The sequence below is a fragment of the Crotalus tigris genome, unplaced genomic scaffold, assembly GCF_016545835.1.
Source record: "Crotalus tigris isolate CLP2741 ecotype Arizona unplaced genomic scaffold, ASM1654583v1 scf7180000018278.843604, whole genome shotgun sequence".
NCBI classification, from domain to species: Eukaryota; Metazoa; Chordata; class Lepidosauria; order Squamata; family Viperidae; genus Crotalus; species Crotalus tigris.
Genome location: NW_024096920.1, coordinates 756,109 through 772,788, shown reverse-complemented (window position 1 = coordinate 772,788; position 16,680 = coordinate 756,109). Strand labels below are relative to the sequence as shown.

Sequence of the window (16,680 nt, the reverse complement as noted above, 5' to 3'; positions counted from 1 at the left end):
CATTCTGCCCAGTGTGTTTTCTTTCTTCTATTCCCAGCTGTTCTCTGTTTAGCTAGGGGTCCTTGAGGATCAAAGGGATAAAATTGCTCTGTTTCTGGGTGTCTTGCCAATTTCTGAGGCAGGACAGCTATAGTTGTATACTCTGTTCTGCCACTAGATGTCAGTGTCTATTTTCCAGCTTTTAAAACGAAAATATTATTTTCTTGTAATTTTGTCAATATTGTTTTAAGTAGAAAATCTTAATAGTTTCCATAGTTTTCAGTTTTATCCAAATTATAGCTTTACATTACAGGTAATCCCTGAGTTACGAGCTCGTTCAAAGTTATGTGATGAGCTCCCCCTAGTGCTTATGAACAAGTCCCGAAGTTACGAATTTTGCAGCACCAGGGCAGTCGTTCACCCTTACGAGTGACCGCAGTGGCTCTGCAACATTCACCCTGGTTATTCCCTCTCTCCCCACCTCTGCCCGGGTCTCCATAGGCACCAGGCCTTCAATACTCACCCTGCAAAAATCAAGATCCTTCGTTTTCTTGGCTGCTCCAGGCCTACGATGCATTCGCAGAGAATGGAGGCCTAAAGTAACGCAAGATCACGTGAGATCAGTGGGGCGAGATCTCATGTTACTGATCTTGCATGATCTCATGGTAATTTAGGCCTCTGTTCTCTGCAACAGAGAACAGAACCGAAGCTGAGGGACGCTTCCCTGTGCCTCTGGAGGCTGGATCCGGGCTCCAGAGGCCTTTTCCAGGATGCTGCGGTCCAGATTTGAGCCGGAGAACGCTTCCGCGGCCTGATCACACCTGGAAAACCCTAATCTCCTTTTAATTAATTGTGCTCACGTGGGATGATCTAGCTCAGGGGTAGGTAACTATGGCCCCTTTACCACCTGCGGACTTCAACTGCCAGAATTTCCTGGGAGTTGAAGAGCATAGGGAGTAAAGGGGCCATAGTTGCTGGCCCCGATCTAGCTCATAATGTGCTGCCCTCCTGTTTAGCTCATAATGTGCTGCAAAGGGCCAGCTGCAGAGATGTAGCCGGGCCAACCAGTCTGTGTACTTGTCCCTTTGAATAGATGCATTGATTGCAAAGCTGTGGCCCTCCGAGCTGTTCAGCTGTTCTGCTTGTCTCCTGGCAGGTGAAAAAGGTAAATCGGAAAGCTAAGAAAGCCAATGTCGTCCTCATAGAGAAATGCATGGATGCCACGAAAACCAAGGGGTAAATAAAGCTATTTTAGTTCTCTGGTGTTGCGCTCCTCTCCCGTTCCTTTCCTTTCCGTTTCATTTGCTGATGTGAACCCTTTTTCTGGCACCTCCTCCTGAGGGCTGAGTCACAGGTAGTCCTTGACGGATGGCCGCAGTTGAGCCCCAGATTTTCCATTGCTGACCGAGACAGTGGCTAGGTGACTTTTGCCCCCATTTTACAACCTCCTTGGCACAGTTGTTCAGCGAATCACTAGAGTGTTAAGTTAGCAACCCCGGTTGTTAAGCGAATCTGGCTTCCCCGTTGTCTTTGCTTGTCAGCAGGTAACAAAAAGTGGTGACGTGACCCCAAAACCACATCATAAAAACAGGCCGGTTGCCAAGCATCCGAATTTTGATCACATGACATGGGGATGCTGCAGGGGTCGTAAGAGTGAACATCAGTCTTAAGTCACGTTTGTAACTCCAAATTGTCACTAAACGAATGTTTGTAAGTCGAGGACTACCTGTATTTCCTTGTTCAAAACAAGGCTCCCTGCTTCTTCTGCAGAAAATGGTCTCCCCTCCCCCCAATAGATGAGCCAAAAAAAGGCTCCGCCCATTTGGCATGTGTAGAAATAGATTGAGAGGCCTAGTTTGTAGTATCCACGTGCAAACCAGACTCATCCATATTCTGGAACATTCCCATATTTCTCCAAAAGTGAACGTTCCAGAGTCAGGTTGGTCTTCCTGGAAATAAATCCAGGAGCGAGCAGGATGAGGTCCTTGGAACATTTCAGGATCCTGACTTGGAATGAATCTTCTTGACCAACTCTAGGCTTCTGTGTACCTTATGGCAGTGATGGCGAACCTTTTAGAGACCGAGTGCCCAAAAACCGCCTCACCCCTGCCCCGCCCCGCCTCTCCTGCCCACAGGGCCACCCACCACCTCCACGGCCCGCCACAGCAGATCGGCCAGGCGGCCCAGCAGTGTCATGGCGGCCACGCCTTCTGTCCGCGCCCCGCAGCATCATCTGTATGTGATGGGGCGCGAGAGCAGAATCTTGTCCCTGTTGCCTGGCTGCCATGTCCTTGGCTGCGCTGCTCTGCGCAGGTTGCGCCTGGGCGACTCTCCTCCGGGGGGGCTGCTGGTGAGGATAGGGTCACGGAGGTGGCAGGGCTGGGGCGACGGCGTGCGTGCCCACAGAGAGGGCTCTGAGTGCCGCCTCTGGCACCCATGCCATAGGTTCACCAGCACTGCCTTATGGTAATATCTTGAGCACATGAGAAATTGTAGTGATCTTTTTTTAAATAATTGTGTGTGATTTTATACCAGAAGGAAATAGGCAATCCTCTTTATATTCACAAACGTGGGGATATACATAGGGTTAAAACTGGGGTTGCCTACAACATCCTCTTGCCCACAGGTCCTGCATCCCCACAGACTAAGCATCCCTACTTCAGGTTTGCAGTAGATTTAATTTTGAATGCAAGATCAGGATTTCTATCTATCTAGTCAAAAACATCTGCAAGAAAACAACCAGGCTCTGAGAGCACAAAGGACCTCTCAGTTCAATCCTGAGCTACAAATATTCTCCCTTTTATCTATCTATCCATCTCTGTCTATCCATTCATATCTGTCTATCCATTCATATCATATCTATCCATTCATATCTATCTAGCCACAGGTGGCAGGCAGAGCCCGCTCTGTGGGCACGTGTGCCATCGCCCCAGTCCTAGGCCTTCAGCTGGGTTTTATAAAATCTGGGAGTTCAACTCCCAGAATTCCCCAACCAGCATTCTGGAAGTCCACGCCTCTTAAGATGGTTAAGGTTGAGAGACACTGGCCTAGAACAGGAGTAGTCGGCTCTTTTATGACTCATGGACTTCAACTCCCAGAATTCCCCAACCAGCATTTTGGAAGTCCACGCTTCTCAAGATGGTTAAGGTTGAGAGACACTGGTCTAGAACAGGGGTAGGCAACCTTGACTCTTTTATGACTCATGGACTTCAACTCCCAGAATTCCCCAACCAGCATTCTGGAAGTCCACGCTTCTTAAGATGGTTAAGGTTGAGAGACACTGATCTAGAACAGGAGTAGTCGGCTCTTTTATGACTCGTGGACTTCAATTCCCAGAATCCCTGAGCCAGCATGGCTCAGCTTGGAAACCTCTCTCTTTCCCCTTAGCATGGCTGACTCAGGAATTCTGAGAGTTGAAGTCCACGAGTCATAAAAGAGCCGAGGTTGCCTACCCTGGTCTAGAATGATATCGGAGGGGGCTGAAAAAAATCATTCCTCTGGCAGGCTAAGATGTCGTTTTCTTTCCCTTCTCCCTGCAGGTTCTCGACTTCCCTCAGAAACCTAAAGCACTTTGACTGCCAAGAGAAACAGGCGCTGATAGTGAGTAAAGCCTGCGGGAATAAATTCCACGGTGCTCTGGGAAGCCCACATGGCCCTCTCCTATAAGCAGAGCCTGTTTGCCTAACTTGTTCTTCTTCGCAGGAGAAAGCCAGGGCGAACTATAGCCACGAACTCAACTGGTGCATCAGCTTGATTGCAGATTACAGAATTAGAGTAGGTAAGATGGAAAGGCCCAAGGAGCTCTCTCACAATTCCCATCCTAGATTTAATGAGTGGGTGGTCTTTTCGCGGCTTGGTCAACTTATTTCCTGCATTTTTTAGCTGGAGATCTGGCTGCAGTGTTCCGACTAGCTTTACAAGTAGCCCTCGACGTACAGCCGTTTGTTTAGTGACCGAAGTTACAATGCCTTACAACCGTTGCAGCATCCCCATGGTCAAGCGATCAAAATTCAGGTGCTTGGCAACTTGACATGTGTTTATGACACTTGCACTGTCCCAGAGTCGTGTGATCACTGTTTGTGACCAGCTGGCTTTCAACAACCCCAGTCAATGGGGGAAGCCAGATTCACTTAATGACCGCCCGATTCACCTAACCTTTGCAGTGATTTGCTTAATAACTGTGGCAAAAAAAGGCTGTAAAATGGGGCACTTAACAGCTGCCTTGCTTAGCAATGGAAATTTTGGGGCTCAATTGTAGTCATAAGCTTCCTCTGTTACCATCCCATCGTCTCCTTTAACTCTTCTTTGCAGACCTGCAGATTGTCCTTGAGTTATGACTGTAATAGAGGCTGTCCACTGAGGTCATAAAGCGGGTCAGTCCCATGGCCAACACAATTTCACAGGCGTTTTTGTAGCGGTCATTAAGCAAACCAATGGGTCGCTATAGGCATGGTTTTGCTGAAAAGTGGAATTAAACACCAGTTGGGGGTAAATTTATCGTAAAATCCACTCACGTGGATGCTGCAAACAGCCATAAAACTGGCCTGGTTGCCCAATGCCCAAAGCGTGATTGCATGGCTGCAGTGGGAGGATGCCATCAGAATTTTGAATCTGGACCATAAATAATCAGTTCCATCTTTTGAATTTTGAACGGTCACTAAGCAACTGGTCATAAGTCAAGGACTCTCTGTACCCTACGGTCCATGTTACAAGAGGTGGGAAAAAAACGATGAATGAAGTTAGGGAACATCCAGGTCAGAAACTGTGGGATGACTTCTCTGCCTGTCCTGAAAGCCAGAGGAATCGGTCTGCATTTTCCTACCTTCAGGACCACGTTGCAGCAGATGTGGGCAATTTTGCTATTCGTGGCCTGAATTTCAGCTTAACAAAAACAATTGGTTCTCGGGTAATCTGGGAACCTTTACAGAGGACGCTGACCCAAGTTTCCAGATCACTTTTTCAGGGAGTTGTTTTGAAGGGGATCAAGTACAGGTAGTCTTCAACTTATAGCCAGAATTTTCGTTGCTAAGCATGGTGGTGAAGTGAGTCACACCTGATTTTATGAAATTTTTTTTTTTGCCCCGGTTGTTAAGTGAATCACACAATCGTTCAACGAATCTGGCTTCCCCCACTGACATTGCTTGTCAGAAGCAAATGTCAGTGGGGGACATTTGTCAAACACCCACAGTTCGATCACATGACTGTAGGGATCCTGCAGTGGTTGTAAGTGCGAGGACTGGTCGTAAGTCACATTTTTCAGCACTGTTGTAACTTCAAACTGTCACTGAGCAAATAACTGTAAGTCAAGGAGTACCTGTGTCAACACTGAGCAAATGTTCAGATATTTTGAGTTGATAAAATTAAGATGGGATATAAATCTAATAATAACATAATAAGTCTTACTTGATTTGCATTTAAATTGAATTTAAGTGATATTGTGTCAGAGTGTGCACAGTCTTATTGCTCTGAGATAACCCAAGAGTAAACACAGTAAACAGTGGTTTGTATTAAGTGGTGGTTTATCTTACCCTATCTACAATATCATGCACCAGGAACAATATACATACACGAGGTAATACAGCAGGATCCAACAAACCACAATTACAGCAGGAAACGGAAGAGAGAGAGCACATCAGCAGAGCCTTCCCTTTATACAAATGCTCTTAAAGAGACACAGACCCTGCTGAGTCATTGCCACCATTACATTACATCTTACATTACATAAGCTGGTTAGCTGTTAAATCAATACCTTGACATATTGTCCAGCCCTGTAGTCAATCATTTTCTCTTCGGATGATAGTAAATAAAATTATAGTTTGATCGTCAGTTTTAGAATGTCAGGGGCCCCTTGCAAGGCCTTTGCACACAGTCATCCATCCCCAATTTGAGCATTTTTCTTGTCCTCTTTGTCACTGGGGATGGGGGAATCACAAAACTGTTTCACTTATTTTGGCCATGTCATATGGGGGAGTTAATGAGAGAAAGCAATTATGTTTGGAAGAGTTAGCAGTAAAAGGCAACCAGGCCATCAAAGAACACTGCTTGGACAGCATCAAAGCTGACATCAGCCAGAGCATAGAAAAACTCAGAGAAATCGTGCAAGATCTGAAACTATGGAGAGAGCTGACCCACAGAATCGCCAAGAATCAGACATGACTGAATGGATAACATCACCATCCTGTCTTCTTAGGTTGCCATTCTTTTGTGGGATCCTTCCTGGAATACTGTGCTGATGATATGAGTGAGTAAGCTTCATTTTTGTATCTTAAGAAGCTCCCTTCTTTGGAAGAGGGTGGTCTGCATTATATAACAAAATTAAAGCAGCTTAATGACAACAGGGCCAGCTTAGAATTCCTTCTCTTGTAAAACTGCTCTGATGTTACTAATGGCGCTCAGCCCTTCTCCACTTCCATGTATGGACAGCCTTTAAACTTCTGATGCTCACCCTCCTGAGAATGTTACCTGTATGCTATGTTACAGGTAGTCCTCAACTTACGATCATCATTGATCCTGGATTTATGATCGTAAGTTGTTGTGGTCGTAAGTTGAGGTATCATGTGACTGAATCCAATTTTTTTTACACTTTTTATGGTGGCAAACATTACGGTCTCCAAATGGATGCCACAATCATTGATGGAATCAATTTTCCCCAGAGGGTGTGCTTTTACCAAAAACTGGCAGAAGGGCATCAGAAATCCTCGTTACTTGACCTTAGGACCCTGCGAATAGCCATAAAGATGGGCCAGTTACCAAAATTACAGCCATTTGTCTGACATGGTACAGGGTTTCCTGCCTGAGCAGGGGTTGGATTAAATGACCGCCAAGGTCCCTTCCAACATTATTATTATTCTTGTTGTTATTATTATTATTATTAATCATCGCACAGTCAGCCAGATGTTCAGACTGGATTTGGCTTTGTCTACCTATCGAGTCCTTGCCAAGGACCTGGGATAGGCAGATGTGGATGTTTGATGGTATTACAGGTATCGTCGCAGGATGGAAGCAGTTCCTAGTAAGGCCGCCTTTTGCAATTGACTAATAGCGAATTTGTCAATGCCAGTGGTGTTCAAGTGGTGGTCCAGTTGTTTTGGGATTGCACCCAAGGAGCCTATCACTATTGGTACTACCCTTGCTTGCTTTTGCCACAGTCTTTCTATTTCTATTTGTAGGTCTTTGTATTTTGTTATCTTCTCCAGTTCTTTCTCTTCTATTCTGCTATCTCCAGGCACTGCCACGTCCACCATCCAGACTTTTTTGTCTTTCTTATCAACAATTGTTAAGTCTGGGGTGTTATGTTGCAGGTGCTTGTCTCTTTGAAATAATAATAATAATAATTATTATTATTATTATTATTATTCTGCAGGATGTATGTATGTGTGCAGCTATCATAACTTGAAATGTCATATGTAATTTGGGGAAAGGGTAACTTCATGGTGTAACTTTGAACAATCGTTAAGTGACAGGTTATAAGACAAGGATCACCTGTGATTGTGTGACAGGAAGAGAAATAGGGATTAGCAACTTTTTAGACCGGGATCTCCAAACTTGGCAAGTTTAAGACTTGTGGACTTCAACCCCCAGAACTCCCCGGCCAGCCATGAATTCTGGGAGCTGAAGTCCACCAGTCTTAAAGCTGCCAAGTTGGGAGACTCCTATTTTTAGTTGTTGATCCAGCTCTGATCAAAGTCCCTGGCTTCTCTTTTCCCAGGCTCTCCGGTCCGAAAAGAATCCTTCCATACTTTATCCCAGATGAGCTTCCCTCAAATGGAGGTGCTGGACAGTGGGGAGCTTCTCGCCGAGATCACCCCCCCGAAGCAAACGAAGAAGGTTCTTCCTGACCGGACGCGAGCCGCCCGAGACAGAGCCAACAAGCGGATCGTGGAGTTCATCGTGAAAGCCAAAGGAGCCGACGAGCACCTTCGCTCCATCCTAAAGAGCCAGAAACAGTCGCGCTGGTTGAGGAAATCCCTTAAGACACCCCGGTACTTGATCCTGGAGACCTACCTGGAAGATGATTATCAGCAAGACCTTGTGCTCAACTACTTAAAGAAAGTGTATCGTGAAGTGGGAGCCAAGAAGCTGCCGGTTAAAACTAGAGACAGTGCCAAATTTGTCCTTGAAGTACTTTTTCCAGAAGTAAGTGAAGTGGAGGATGTGGAAGATAAGCGGAGACTTTGTCCTGAGTCATTCCTCCATGTGCAACTCAACCCCTCTGGTTGTATGTGACTAGATTAGCAGATTTCAGCTCTCCCAAGGATTCAGGTAGAAATTCTTCATAGCCATCCTTGGAGACAGACACCAAAATAGGAATTGAGAGTGTTTTCTTCTGCCACTAAGTTGCAGCCCTCTCTCCTCCTCCCCCCTTCCTCCTCAGAACATGTTGACAAAATGGCCTCTAAACCAGTGGTTCTCAACCTTTTTAATGCTGTGACCCCCAACCGGTCGTAAGTCGAGGACTACCCAACTGGTCGTAAGTCAAGGACTTTCCCTGCCCGGGAGCGTGGTGTCGCCCCCTGCGCCGGCCGAGGCGTAGCTGGCAAGCGGCAGAGACGGCATAGGCCGACCACTGGCTGGGCCACCAGCTGGCCCAGCCCAAGGGAGATAAGGCACCCGCCAGGCCCCACGCGCGCCAGCAACCCTCCCTGCGCCCGCCAGCCTCCCACCTCCCACCCCTGGCCCTCTTTTACTTACATTTTTAGTAGTTGCTCAGCAGGGAGGGGTGGAAGCTTCCAGACAGCTCGCCTTCGCTGCAGACAACTTGCAGCAACGTTTGCAGAATGGACTTTTGGCGGGCTCAGCGGGGCAGAGACAGCCTGGACAATTCCTATTGGCTTTTGAAAGCCAATAGAATTAGACTCTATTCAAGAGAGTCTATTCTATTGGCTTTCAAAAGCCAATAGAATAAAAGGGAGTAGCACAGCTAAGGAAAAGGGGAAAAAAATGGTGGACTGTGTTGTTTGGCGACCCCCGTGAAATGGTCGTTCAACCCCAAATGGGGTCCCGACCCACAGGTTGAGAACCACTGCTCTAAACCAATGTTTCTCAGCCTTGGCCACTTTAAGAGGTGTGGAATTCTGGGAATTGAAGTCCACACATCTTAAAAAGGCCATGGTTGAGAAACACTGCTCTAAACTGTGCCCTTTTCTTTTTGTCTCTAGGCCATCATTTATGCAATTTCTGCTGTGGATCAGATTGACTACAAGACAGCAGAAGAAAAATACATCAACGGACCTCCAGTGAGCAAAAGGTATCTGCTCAGACCTCCATCCCATATATACGTCTGCCTACCTCATACGATAGGTCTGCTTACCTCACATAGTCTCTTGTGTGCCTGTCACATTATGCAGTGGTGACATTGTTTTCCAGTTATCCCACACCTGGTACTTCTAGGCATGTTGGGATTACCATTCCCAGAATTTCCAAACAGTACGAAGATGGTTGCCAGGAATTCTGGAATTATGTCTGTGTGTTTGTGAATCTTCCTTCCTTCCTTCCTTCCTTCCTTCCTTCCTTCCTTCCTTCCTTCCTTCCTTCCTTCCTTCCTTCCTTCCTTCCTTCCTTCCTTCCTTCCTTCCTTCCTTCCTTCCTTCCCTGAATCTCAGGTTTGCCAGTGATTTGCCATTGCTTGCTCTTAGGTCTGACATTGGCCCAAAGCCCCCCAGCTGTCTTTGTACCTAAGGCAGTATTAGAACTCTTTGCTTCTGAGTTTCTAGACTGCTTCCTTAAGCACTACACCAAACTGCCTCTCCTAGATATATATTTTTATACATCTCACCCACATTAGTAGATTCTGGACATATATGAAGTGCAATGGCGCTATCTAACAAAATGAAATTCAGTGGTGAAAAAAGTAAGGTTCTACATTTAGACAAGAAAAACCAAATGCACAGGTATAGTTTAGGAGGTACCTGGCTCAACAGTAGTAACTGTGAGAGGGATCTTGGAGTCCTAGTGGACAACCACTTAAATATGAGCCAGCCCTGTGCTGCAGCTGCCAAAAAGGCCAACACAGTGCTAGGCTGCATTAACAGAGGGACAGAATCAAGATCACATGAAGTGTCAATACCACTTTATAATGCCTTGGGAAGGCCACACTTGGAACACTGCATCCAGTTTTGGTCACCACAATGTAGAAAAGATGTTGAGACTCTAGAAAGAGTGCAGAGAAGAGCAACAAAGATGATCAGGGGGCTGGAGGCTAAAATATATGAAGAACGGTTGCTGCAATTGGGTATGTCTAGTTTAATGAAGAGAAGGATGAGGGGGAACATTATAGCAGTGTTCCAATATCTCAGGGGCTTCCCCAAAGAAGAAGGAATCAAGCCATTCTTCAAAGTGCCTGAAGGCAGGACAAGAAGCAACGGAGGAAAACTAATCAAGGAGAGAAGCAACCTAGAACTAAGGAGACAGTTAGAACAATTAATCATGGAATAGCTTGCCTCTAGAAGTTGTGAATGCTCCAAAACTGGAAGTTTTTAAGAAGAGAATGGACAGCCATTTGTCTGAAATGGTATAGGGTTTCCTGTCTGAGCAGGGGATTGGACTAGAAGACCTCCAAGGTCTCTTCCAATTATTATTATTATTATTATTATTATTATTATTATTATTATTATTATTATTATTATTCATGCACAAATCTCAGACTCACAAAAAATGCCAGTCTTCCTGCTAAGATTTCAAAAGCAAAATTGGTCCAACCATCTAGCGCAGGGGTCCTCAAAGCTGAGGAATTCTGGGAGTTGAAGTCCACAAGTCTTAAAGTTGTCAAGGTTGAGGACCCCAGATCTAGCGAAGGGCCAGCAGTAATTAGAGAAGCCACATCTTGGAGAGCATAGGCTCCCACCCAAAAGGAGTGCCTTCAAGCCAGTACACTACAGGGAGTCCTCGACTTACAACCGTTCATCTGTTTAATTAATCTGTTTCATTTAATGGCTTTTAAAAGTTACAACAGCATTGGAAAAATTGACCTATGGCCGTTTTTCATACTTCACGACCACTGTGGCATCCCCATGGTCAGGTGATCAAAATTCAGACGCCTGGCAACTGACTCATATTGAAGACGGTTGCAATATCTTGGGATCGTGGGATCACCTTTTGCGACCTTCTGACAAGCAAAGTCAATGGGGGAGCCAGATTCATTGCACCGATTTAATAAACTGCCCTAAGACAGCTACCCTTTGTTTATGGCATTCTAGTCCTGCTCCATAAAAAAAAATATTTGGCCATTTCAGAAACATTACTTGGAACTACAGGTTTTATTTGCTTGCAACTATTTGGTTAGTCACTGTTTGAAGTTACAATGCCACTGAAAAAAAATCGGCTTACAACCGGTTCCTCCACTTAGGACCATCGCATCATCTCTACGGTAACTTGATCCAAATTCAAGCCCTTGGCCACTGGCATGTATTTACGATGGCTGCAACGTTCTGAGGTCATGTGATTGCCATTTTCCACCTCCCAGACAGCTTCTGACAAGCAGTCAATGGGGGGAAGCCGGATTCATTTAATGACCACATGATTCACATAACCACCACATGATTTGCTTAACAACTGCAGCGGTTTGCTTAACAGTGGCAAAAAGGTTGCAAAATTGGGCGTGACTCATTTAACGACCACTCTGATCAGCGACAGATATTCTGGCCCCAATTGTGGTCATAAGTTGAGGACTTCTTGTATAACCTTGTTGACAATGTACAGTGAGGGGGGGGGAAGTATTTGATCCCCTGCTGATTTTGTACGTTTGCCCACTGACAAAGAAATGATCAGTCTAAAAATTTAATGGTAGGTTTACTTCAACAGTGAGAGACAGAATAACAGTAACAAAATCCAGAAAAACGCATTTCAGAAAAGTTATAAATTGATTTGCATTTTAATGAGTGAAATAAGTATTTGATCGCCTATCAATCAGCAAGATATCTGGCTCCCAGGTGTCTTTTATACAGGTAATGAGCTGAGATTAAGAGCACTCTCTTAAAAGGAGTGCTCCCGATCTCAGTTTGTTACTTGTATTCACAGAAGCAATCAATCAACCAATCAATCAGATTCCAAATTTTCCACCATGGTCAAGACCAAAGAACTGTCCAAGGATGTCAGGGACAAGATTGTAGACCTACACAAGGCTGGAATGGGCTACAAGACTATCACCAAACAGCTGGGTGAGAAGGTGACAGCAGTTGGTGCGATTATTCACAAATGGAAGAAACACAAAATAACTGTCAGTCTCCCTCGGTCTGGGGCTCCATGTAAGATCTCACCTCGTGGAGTTGCAATGATCATGAGAACAGTGAGGAATCAGCCCAGAACTCTTGTCAATGATTTCAAGGCAGCTGGGACCAAAGTCACCAAGAAAACAATTGGTAACACACTACGCCGTGAAGGACTGAAATCCTGCAGTGCCCGCAAGGTCCCCCTGTTCAAGAAAGCCCATGTACAGGCCCGTCTGAAGTTTGCCAATAAACATCTGAATGATTCAGAGGAGAACTGGGTGAAAGTGTTGTGGTCAGAGGAGACCAAAATCTAGCTCTTTGGCATCAACTCGCCGTGTGAGGAGGAGGAGGAGGAATGCTGCCTGTGACCCCAAGAACACCATCCCCACCATCAAACATGGAGGTGGAAATATTATGCTTTGGGCGTGTTTTTTCTGCTAAGGGGACAGGACAACTTCTCCGCATCAAAGGGGTGATGGACGGGGTCATGTATCGTCAAATCTTGCGTGAGAACCTCCTTCCCTCAGCCAGGGCATTGAAAATGGGTTGTGGATGGATATTCCAGCATGGCAATGACCCAAAACACACGGCCAAGGCAACAAAGGAGTGGCTCAAGAAGAAGCACATTAATGTCCTGGAGTGGCCTAGCCAGTCTCCAGACCTTAATCCCATAGAAAATCTGTGGAGGGAGCTGAAAGTTAGAGCTGCCCAACGTCAGCCTCGAAACCTTAATGACTTGGAGAGGATCTGCAAAGAGAAGTGGGACAAAATCCCTCCTGAGATATGTGCAAACCTGGTGGCCATCCTCAAGAAACGTCTGACCTCTGTGATTGCCAACAAGGGTTTTGCCACCAACTACTAAGTCATGTTTTGCAAAGGGCTCACGTACTTATTTCACTCATTAAAATGCAAATCAATTTATAACTTTTTTGAAATGCGTTTTTCTGGATTTTTGTTGTTGTTATTCTGTCTCTCACTGTTAAGATAAATCTACCATTAAAATTATAGACTGATCATTTCTTTGTCAGTGGGCAAATGTACAAAATCAGCAGGGGATCAAATACTTTTTCCCCCTTGCTGTAACAAATAAAATGTGAAGTTCAGCATTTATGGCTGAAGGAAACACAGTTGGTCTTTGTTCTATTCTTTAAAAAAAAAAAGAAACAAAATCTCAGGGTTTCAGCCTCCCCATTGCTAGAGGTTTGTTTTGTTTGCTTGCAACTTTTTTTTAAATCCTTCAGGGAAAGAGAAGAATTTGAAAAAGAAATTCAAGAGGAGAAGCAAAATTGTGCCAAGAAAGCAAGAAGCCATCTGTAGAAAATAAACTCTGAAGCTCTTTTTCCATCCATTTATGTACCGGGTCTTGTAAGGGAAATTAAATTCCATGGTTTTGTACAAATTATTAAATTTATTTTTTTTATATAGATGTATATGAAAGAGATATCTATGAAATAGGAGGAATAGGTATGCCTGCTGTTTCCTCCGTCTCCATTTATTTAGAAGAAAATGAATTTTGTTTGGTCTGTCGAAACAAATCTCAGCTACATAAGAAGAAGCTCCCTCCAATTTAAAATACACTTTAAAATTATATTAATAAGTATCAGCTCCTTATAGATTTGATTGTGATTTGAGCCTATTGTTAACTCTGGACAATGTTTGAAATGGCTTCCATACGTATTTAGCCAGAAGCAACATGCATGTATGTATTGCAAACTCTTCTCTCTTCTGTTCTTCAGTAATTTGGGGGGGGGGGGTTGAGATTCATTCAGTCTGTGCTGATGCTAAGTTGTAGGACCAGGCACACTTCCAGACTTATTCAGAAGTGTTTTGCAATGTGGGCGAGGGCAGCCACTCTTTACTACTCATTAAAGCAGCTGCATCCTTTTTTAAGCCTTCTACACAAGCCTGAAAAAGATAGGTTATGAGTTGGCTCATTAAATCAGCCACACTGTAATGCAACTCTTAAAGATGCCATGTGTTTCAGGCTTGCCTGGGGGTGGGGTGGGGGAAGAATGTGTTGCTTTAATGAGCAGCAGGAAGCTGTCGCATTCAACCACCTCTGAAGACCTTCTGATTCATTTTTGAAGCATGGAGAAAACAACTCAATGTTTTCAATTTAAATGTTTTTGAGCCTAAAATGCTCAGTTTTAAGTTATTAAAACCTCATTTTGAGCTCAGAATAGCTGTTTCAGCCAGGGAACACTTGTTCTGATAATTTTCTGACCTCAGAAAACCTCATTTCAAGCTTGGAGTATTGAGTAATGGTTGGAGTGGCCTTTTCTGATTTTATATGTTTAGCATAATTCCTAATTCTGAATTGCGCATTTTAAAAATACAATATTGTTTACCAGATGTGGGGAACTATGCCCCTTTTATGACTCGTGGACTTCAACTCCCAGAATTCCTGAGCCAACATAGCTCAGCATGGAAACCTCTCCCTTTCTCCTCAGCATGGCTGGCTCAGGAATTCTGGGAGTTAAAGTCCACGAGTCATAAAAGGGCCATATTTCCCCAACCCTGGTTTAAACAATACTGTTGTCTAAAATAAATTGCTTTTCATTTTTATAAATCTGCTTACATCATCAGCCAAGACATTATGCAATACTACACTTATCCTACCGTACAGTATTTTGTAATTCTGGATCAATTTGTGGGGTGGGGGGAGGAGGAGATAAATGCAGATGACATTCAATAGTCTCCATTTTTATTGACTGTACAGACATTCCTTGAGACATCCCACTCAGCAACTTTAATGTTTTATAATTTTGGAAAAAAATAAATAAATAAAAATAGCTTTCAATGCTTTGTGTTGTCTTGTCGTGTCTTCTCAGGCCTCAGAAGTATCGATAGTCCTCGACTTATAATTCATTTAATGACTGTTTAAAATTACAACCAAGCTGGGGGGGGAAGGGACTTAACAGTTGGTCCTTGCACTTAGGACAGAGGTCCCCAGCCCCCGGTCCACGACCCACTACCGGGCCGTGGCCTATTTGGAATTGGCTGGCTGGAGTGCGCACATGCGTGGGCACAGCTCAGCTTGCGCAAGAGGTGGGCTGGTGCGCACCAGCCCGCTGCTTCTACAAGTCAAGTTGTGAACATGTGCATGCTGGCCCGCCACATGTGCGGCCCAATTCCCCTCCACCCCACCCTGCTCATCCGGGTCACCAGGCCACAAAGGGGGGAGATTACTGACTTAGGACAGCTGCAGCATTCCCACGGTCCCATGTTCAAAATTCAGGCGCTTGGCCACAGACATGTATGTATAACGGTTGTGGCAGCATCCTGAGGTCATCAGATCGTCATTTGCGACCTTCCCAGCCGGCTTCTGATAGGCAAAATCACTGGAGGAAGCCAGATTTGCTTAATTGACCACACGGTTCAATTAACAACTGCAGCTGCACTTAACCACGGGAGAAAAGTAAAAAAGATCAGGTATGACTCATTGTAACGACCGCCTTGCTTAGCCCCCCCAAAAATTCTGGTCCCAACTGTGGTCATAAGTTGAGGACTACCTGAACCAGAAAATTTTTTTCTTAATAATTACCTGGGAATTGGTCGAGGGAGTCGACTTCTGTTGTAAGGGTCTGTGGGAACGACCTTGGAAAGAGGAGGAAGAGCTGCAGAGGAAGCATCTGTCCTAATAGCCTTAACCCTAACCCAGGGATAGGCAACCTTGGCTCTTTGATGACTCGTGGACTTCAACTCCCAGAATTCCTGAGCCAGCCATGCTGAGGGGAAAGGGAGAGGTTTCCATGCTGAGCCATGCTGGTTCAGGAATTCTGGGAGTTGAAGTCCACGAGTCATAAAAGAGCCAAGGTTGCCTATCCCTGCCCTAACCCTTGGGGGAAGCCCAAACAGAGTTCAACAGTGACTCAAAGCTCCCCCCCCAAAAGGTTAGACCACTCTGACCCCAAAACCAACTGAAACTAACACTGGGCAAGGGGGGGGGGAAACCACTACAGTCCCATTCCTCCCACTGACCTGGTCTAGCAGGAGGCCGTGGCAGATGGTATCAAAGACCACCAAGAGGCCTAGAAGGACCAGGATGGATGTATTCCCAAACCTGCCAAAGGTAACTTAATAAATTTGTTTTTCATACTATGACCTGGTAGATACAGGAGCTCTTCAACCTACAACAGTTTGTTTAGTGACTGAAGTTACGACCACACTGAAAAACGTGACTTTTGACCATTTTCCACACTTACAACCTTGCACCCTCCCCATGGTCACGGGATCAAAATTCGGATGCTTGGCAACTGGCTCATATTTATGACGGTTGCAATGTCCCGGGGTCATGGGATCCCCTTTTGCAACCTTCTGACTAGCAAAGTCAATGGGGAAACCAGATTCACTTAACAACGGACAAGAAAGGCTATAAAATGAGGCAAAATTCACTTGACTGTCTCTCTTAGCAACAGAAATTTGGGCTCAATTGTGGTTGTAAGTCAAGGACTACTCCATTTTCCCCAGGATCTTTAAAGCTGCAAACCCCTTT

General features: G+C 45.0%; 1 protein-coding gene across 6 annotated transcripts in view; it reads left to right on the top strand.

Moving 5' to 3' along the window:
* The window catches only part of PWWP3A (PWWP domain containing 3A, DNA repair factor), a 41,176-nt gene extending 26,186 nt beyond the window's left edge, over positions 1-14,990 (top strand). For 5 of the 6 annotated variants that reach the window (XM_039349504.1, XM_039349505.1, XM_039349506.1 and 2 more), the window contains 6 exons: positions 1,136-1,215; positions 3,519-3,579; positions 3,682-3,757; positions 6,170-6,220; positions 7,688-8,115; positions 9,138-9,907. In XM_039349504.1, coding sequence (XP_039205438.1) covers positions 1,136-1,215; positions 3,519-3,579; positions 3,682-3,757; positions 6,170-6,220; positions 7,688-8,115; positions 9,138-9,332 — 891 coding nt within the window. In that variant the 3' untranslated portion in view covers positions 9,333-9,907. Of the gene's footprint in view, positions 1-1,135; positions 1,216-3,518; positions 3,580-3,681; positions 3,758-6,169; positions 6,221-7,687; positions 8,116-9,137; positions 9,908-13,426 lie in introns of those variants that run through there. The other variant, XM_039349507.1, reaches the window with a different exon arrangement.
* The last annotated feature ends 1,690 nt before the right edge of the window (positions 14,991-16,680 follow it).